This window comes from Oncorhynchus clarkii, unplaced genomic scaffold, assembly GCF_045791955.1.
Source record: "Oncorhynchus clarkii lewisi isolate Uvic-CL-2024 unplaced genomic scaffold, UVic_Ocla_1.0 unplaced_contig_5650_pilon_pilon, whole genome shotgun sequence".
Classification (NCBI taxonomy): Eukaryota; Metazoa; Chordata; class Actinopteri; order Salmoniformes; family Salmonidae; genus Oncorhynchus; species Oncorhynchus clarkii.
This window is the reverse complement of record NW_027261137.1, coordinates 285,001-292,077: the sequence shown is the minus strand read 5'-3', so window position 1 is coordinate 292,077 and position 7,077 is coordinate 285,001. Positions and strand designations below refer to the sequence as shown.

Below are 7,077 nucleotides of genomic sequence, written 5' to 3'. Positions count from 1 at the left end.
CGTTAAAGTCAAAGTCACCCAGTAAAATACAACTTGAGTTCAAGTCTGAAAGTGTTTGGTTCGAAATAAATGTAGGTATCACAAGTCAATGTAATTGCTAAAATATACTTACGTATCAAAAGTCAATTGTAAAAGTATAAATCATTTAAAATTCCTTATATTAGGCGAAGCAGACAGCACCGTTTTCTTGTTTTTAAAATGTTTCTCTCCAGCTAAGCATTCAAAATGTAACAAGCACTTTTGGGTGTCAGGTAAAATGTATGGAATAAATATAGTTTATTATATTCTTCAGGAATGTAGGGTAGTAAAAGTAGAAGTTGTCAAAAATATAAATAGTAAAGTAAAGTACAGATACCCCAAAAAACAACTGAAGTACTACTTTATAAGTATTGTTACTGAAGTACTTTACCCCACTGTTGGTTAGCTAGCTAGCACATTTTTTTTGCCGTATTAACATTGACATTAAATGGATTAAAACAACTAAAAGCCAGACATGGTATCACGAACAAGAGGAAACCAGATGAATGGAGTCACAATTCCCCACATGGCAGTTTGTCAGTCACACACACACACACACACAGACACACACACACGCGCACACACACACACACACACACACACACACACACACACACACACACACACACACACACACACACACACACACACACACACACACACACACACACACACACACACACAATCTGACTCCCTCATCTCTTGGTCAGAGCGCCCTCATTCCAGTATCAGCAGATTACAAAGACATGACTGTTAACAGCCCTGCATGACCACCCCCCCAACAGATCCCAACTCTGCCTTGCTGAGTATTTTGTCCAGCACTCTGGCCTTGTCCCCTGTGTTGGTTTGTCTTTAATTAACATCATTCAAGCTGACGAGGCAGTGCCTGTTAAAAGAAGTAGAGAGGGTTGGAACTAGAAACACCATCATAGTCAGCTCCTCTTCCCCCTCAGGAGGTTCGACTAGTTTGTTAGGGGTCCCAGTATCCTCAAAAACTTCTACATCTGCACATCTGAGAGCATCTCGACTGGCTCCATCACCGCTTGGTATGGCCACTGCACCGCCCTGAATCGCATGGCGCTACAGAGGGTAGTGCGGACAGCCCAGTACATCACTGGGGCCGAGTTCCCTGCCACCCCGGACCTCTATATCAGAGGGTAGTGCGGACAGCCCAGTACATCACTGGGGCCGAGCTCCCTGCCACCCCGGACCTCTATATCAGAGAGTAGTGCGGACAGCCCAGTACATCACTGGGGCCGAGCTCCCTGCCACCCCGGACCTCTATATCAGAGGGTAGTGCGGACAGCCCAGTACATCATTGGGGCCGAGCTCCCTGCCACCCCGGACCTCTATATCAGAGGGTAGTGAGGACAGCCCAGTACATCATTGGGGCCGAGCTCCCTGCCACCCCGGACCTCTATATCAGAGGGTAGTGCGGACAGCCCAGTACATCACTAGGGGCGAGTTCCCTGCCACCCCGGACCTCTATATCAGAGGGTAGTGAGGACAGCCCAGTACATCATTGGGGCCGAGCTCCCTGCCACCCCGGACCTCTATATCAGAGGGTGGTGAGGACAGCCCAGTACATTATTGGGGCCGAGCTCCCTGCCACCCCGGACCTCTATATCAGAGGGTAGTGAGGACAGCCCAGTACATCATTGGGGCCGAGCTCCCTGCCACCCCGGACCTCTATATCAGAGGGTGGTGAGGACAGCCCAGTACATTATTGGGGCCGAGCTCCCTGCCACCCCGGACCTCTATATCAGGAAGGAAGGACCGGAAAATTGTTACACTAAAAACCACCCGAGATATAGAAATGTTCTCTCGGCTTCCGCGTGACAAGTGGAACAGGAGCGACGAGTCTGACACCAACAGGCTCCTGAACAACTTCAATCCCCAGAGCAGATGTTTTATTACCAGTAACTATCCACACAGCTCTTTTCATCAAACAGAGTTTCTGTTAATTAAAAGTGTTGCTTCCACACCGACATGTGACACTGAATCTAATTTCTATGAGAACATTCACATTTTAATCCTTAATAACAAACTGTCTCCTATTCACTTATTTCAAGGAAACGTGATTAACTTGTAGGTGTTCTGAGCAGAAAAGTAAATAGTTTAATGTCTTTATTCGTTTATATTGTTTTATTTTTCATAGAAAGTTTATATTTTGCTATTAGTGCAAATGTTTGAATTATTCAGTTATTGCTGGATCTGACCTTGTATATAGCTACTGAGCCTGGATCTGACCCTGTAGATAACTACTGACCCTGGATCTGACCCTGTATATAACTACTGACCCTGGATCTGACCCTGTATATAACTACTGACCCTGTATATAACTACTGACCCTGGATCTGACCCTGTATATAACTACTGACCCTGGATCTGACCCTGTATATAACAACTGACCCTGGATCTGACCCTGTATATAACTACTGAGCCTGGATCTGACCCTGTAGATAACTACTGACCCTGGATCTGACCCTGTATATAACTACTGACCCTGTATATAGCTACTGAGCCTGGATCTGACCCTGTAGATAACTACTGACCCTGGATCTGACCCTGTATATAACTACTGACCCTGTATATAGCTACTGAGCCTGGATCTGACCCTGTAGATAACTACTGACCCTGGATCTGACCCTGTATATAACTACTGACCCTGGATCTGACCCTGTATATAACTACTGACCCTGGATCTGACCCTGTAAATAACTACTGACCCTGTATATAACTACTGACCCTGGATCTGACCCTGTATATAACTACTGACCCTGTAAATAACTACTGACCCTGTATATAACTACTGACCCTGGATCTGACCCTGTATATAACTACTGACCCTGGATCTGACCCTGTAGATAACTACTGACCCTGGATCTGACCCTGTATATAACAACTGACCCTGGATCTGACCCTGTATATAACTACTGACCCTGTATATAACTACTGACCCTGGATCTGACCCTGTATATAACTACTGACCCTGGATCTGACCCTGTATATAACTACTGACCCTGGATCTGACCCTGTAGATAACTACTGACCCTGGATCTGACCCTGTATATAACAACTGACCCTGGATCTGACCCTGTATATAACTACTGACCCTATATATAACTACTGACCCTGGATCTGACCCTGTATATAACTACTGACCCTGGATCTGACCCTGTATATAACTACTGACCCTGGATCTGACCCTGTATATAGCTACTGACCCTGGAACTGTCCCTGTATATAACAACTGAACCTGGATCTGACCCTGTATTTAACTACTGACCCTGGAACTGTCCCTGTATATAACTACTGACCCTGGATCGGACCCTGTAAATAGCTACTGACCCTGGATCTGACCATGTATATAGCTACTGACCCTGATGAGGCTCACACACACACACACACACACACACACACACACACACACACACAGACACAGACACAGACACAGACACACACACACACACACACACACTCAAACACACACTCACACTCACACTCACACTCACACTCACACACACACACACACACACACACAAATACACACAGACACACACACATTCCTTCACTCTGTCCCCCTCTAACATGTGAAGAGACATTACTAATGATAGTTAATGGAGATGAGTCTCCGGGCCTCCAGCTTCCAGGCTGCAGACTTCATAACAATCAAAGCACCTTTTTCCTCTTTCATCTTATTGCACATCCCATAATGTCTGCTACATTGTATTCTACACCCTGTCTGCGTCCCAAAATGGCACCATTTTCCCTTTAAAGTGTGTTAAGGCCATAAGGGTCTGGTCTCAAGTAGTGCACTATATAGGGAATAGGGCTCTGGTCTAAAGTAGTGCACTATATAGGGAACATGGCTCTGGTCAACAGTAGTGCACTATATAGGGAATAGGGCCCTGGTCAACAGTAGTGCACTATATAGGGAATAGGGCCATGGTAAACAGTAGTGCAATATATAGGGAATATGGCTCTGGTCTAAAGTAGTGCACTATATAGGGACTAGGGCTCTGGTCTTACTTAGTGCACTATGTAGGGAATAGGGCTCTGGTCTAAAGTAGTGCACTATATAGGGAATAGGGTTCTGGTCTAAAGTAGTGCACTATATAGGGAATATGGCTCTGGTCTAAAGTAGTGCACTATATAGGGAATAGGATTCTGGTCTAAAGTAGTGCACTATATAGCGAATAAGGTTCTGGTCTAAAGTAGTGCACTATATAGGGAATAGGGTTCTGGTCTAAAGTAGTGCACTATATAGGGAATAGGGCTCTGGTCTAAAGTAGTGCACTATATAGGGAATAGGGTTCTGGTCTAAAGTAGTGCACTATATAGGGAATAGGGGTCTGGTCTAAAATAGTGCACTATATAGGGAATAGGGCTCTGGTCTAAAGTAGTGCACTATATAGGGAATATGGCTCTGGTCTAAGGTAATGCACTATATAGGGAATAGGGCTCTGGTCTACAGTAGTGCACTATATAGGGAATAGGGCTCTGGTCTAAAGTAGTGCACTATATAGGGAATAGGGCCCTGGTCAACAGTAGTGCACTATATAGGGAATAGGGCCCTGGTCAACAGTAGTGCACTATATAGGGAATAGGGCTCTGGTCTAAAGTAGTGCACTATGTAGGGAATAGGGCTCTTGTCTAAAGTAGTGCACTATATAGGGAATATGGCTCTGGTCTAAAGTAGTGCAATATATAGGGAATATGGGTCTTTTCTAAAGTAGTGCACTATATAGGGAATAGGGCTCTGGTCTTACTTAGTGCACTATGTAGGGAATAGGGCTCTGGTCTAAAGTAGTGCACTATATAGGGAATAGGGTTCTGGTCTAAAGTAGTGCACTATATAGGGAATAGGGTTCTGGTCTAAAGTAGTGCACTATATAGGGAATAGGGCTCTGGTCTAAAGTAGTGCACTATATAGGGAATAGGGTTCTGGTCTAAAGTAGTGCACTATATAGGGAATAGGGCTCTGGTCTAAAGTAGTACACTATATAGGGAATATGGCTCTGGTCTAAAGTAGTGCACTATATAGGGAATAGGGCCCTGGTCTAACTTAGTGCACTATATAGGGAATAGGGCTCTGGTCTTACTTAGTGCACTATGTAGGGAATAGGGCTCTGGTCTAAAGTAGTGCACTATATAGGGAATAGGATTCTGGTCTAAAGTAGTGCACTATATAGGGAATAGGGTTCTGGTCTAAAGTAGTGCACTATATAGGGAATAGGGTTCTGGTCTAAAGTAGTGCACTATATAGGGAATAGGGCTCTGGTCTAAAGTAGTGCACTATATAGGGAATAGGGTTCTGGTCTAAAGTAGTGCACTATATAGGGAATAGGGCTCTCGTCTAAAGTAGTGCACTATATAGGGAATAGGGCTCTGGTCTAAAGTAGTGCACTATATAGGGAATAGGGCCCTGGTCTAAAGTAGTGCACTATATAGGGAAAAGGGTTCTGATCCGAAGTAGTGCACTATATAGGGAATAGGGCTCTGGTCTAAAGTAGTGCACTATATAGGGAATAGGGTTCTGGTCTAAAGTAGTGCACTATATAGGGAATAGGGCTCTCGTCTAAAGTAGTGCACTATATAGGGAATAGGGCTCTGGTCTAAAGTAGTGCACTATATAGGGAATAGGGCTCTGGTCTAAAGTAGTGCACTATATAGGGAATAGGGTTCTGGTCTAAAGTAGTGCACTATATAGGGAATAGGGCTCTGGTCTAAAGTAGTGCACTATATAGGGAATAGGGTTCTGATCTAAAGTAGTGCACTATATAGGGAATATTGCTCTGGTCTAAAGTAGTGCACTATATAGGGAATAGGGCTCTGGTCTAAAGTAGTACACTATATAGGGAATATGGCTCTGGTCTAAAGTAGTGCACTATATAGGGAATAGGGCCCTGGTCTAACTTAGTGCACTATATAGGGAATAGGGTGCCATTTGTGATGTTTTCTGAATCATACATGAGGACAATCAATGAAGCCTGATAAGAAAATCCGGAGTGAGATGAACCCAGTTAATTTGAATAACGATAAGGAGTACAGAACACTACGTTTTAAAACCCTCCTACAGTTTCTACATGTGACTCAGTCCATTTAATTAAAGTTCAATATGACTCAAATATGTGGCTCTGTGATTTTAAACTATGACATTGACATAGAGTTTTTCAATTTCGGGGATGTAATTGTGAAAAAGTCTAAAATGTGTTTGAGATGGATAGCTCTTTTGATCTAACTAAATAATTGTTAATAAAATAATCAGCTTTCATGCCCACGTGTGACAGTGAATGTAATATATATATATGAGAAAAGTCACCGATTATACTAATCTTTAATAACAAACTGTCTCCTATTCGGTTATTTCAAGGAATTATTAATTAACTTGTAGGTGTTCTGAGTTGAAACATCTTTATTAGTTGATGTTGTTTTATTTTCCATGGAAAAATTGCCATCGGATGAACTGTTTGTGTTACTCAGTTATCGCAGCTAATTTGTTAAAGAACACTTTGTTAGTGTTGTGATTAGTAGATTACATTAGAGATACCGGAGCTCCTGTTCCTCAACTAAATCACTTTAACGTTTTAATTTTACACGTTTGACCCCTTTCCTTTCATCATTAATTCATCATTAATTCATCATTAATTCATCATTAATTCATATCAAACAAAAAACTCTAAAAACACAAAGTCAAATAAATAGTTGTTCTTCTTAGAAGAGAAGACATCTGTTATCATCCAGTGAAAAACACACCTCTCATGGTGATTAGAGGGGGGGGGGCATGGCTTTCAGGTGACTAGAGCAGCTCTTTCTGTGTCCAAACCACATTAATCAAGTGATTTGGTGGCTGCTGAGGTGTGTGAGTCTTTGATCATGTGTGTGTGTGTGTGTGTGTGTGTGTGTGTGTGTGTGTGTGTGTGTGTGTGTGTGTGTGTGTGTGTGTGTGTGTGTGTGTGCGTGCGCGTGTGTGTGTGTGAATGTGTAAATGTGTGTGTGTGTGTGTGTGTGTGTGTGCACGTGCTTGCGTGTGTGTGTGTGTGTGTGTGTGAATGT

General features: G+C 43.3%; 1 protein-coding gene across 1 annotated transcript in view; it reads left to right on the top strand.

The window, feature by feature from the left end:
* The first annotated feature begins 1,092 nt into the window (after window positions 1-1,092).
* Window positions 1,093-7,077, top strand: part of LOC139405185 (uncharacterized) — a 34,902-nt gene continuing 28,917 nt past the window's right edge. Inside the window, exon 1 of the mRNA XM_071147613.1 lies at window positions 1,093-1,175. Within this exon, the coding sequence (XP_071003714.1) occupies window positions 1,093-1,175 (83 nt within the window). The remainder of the gene's footprint in view (window positions 1,176-7,077) is intronic.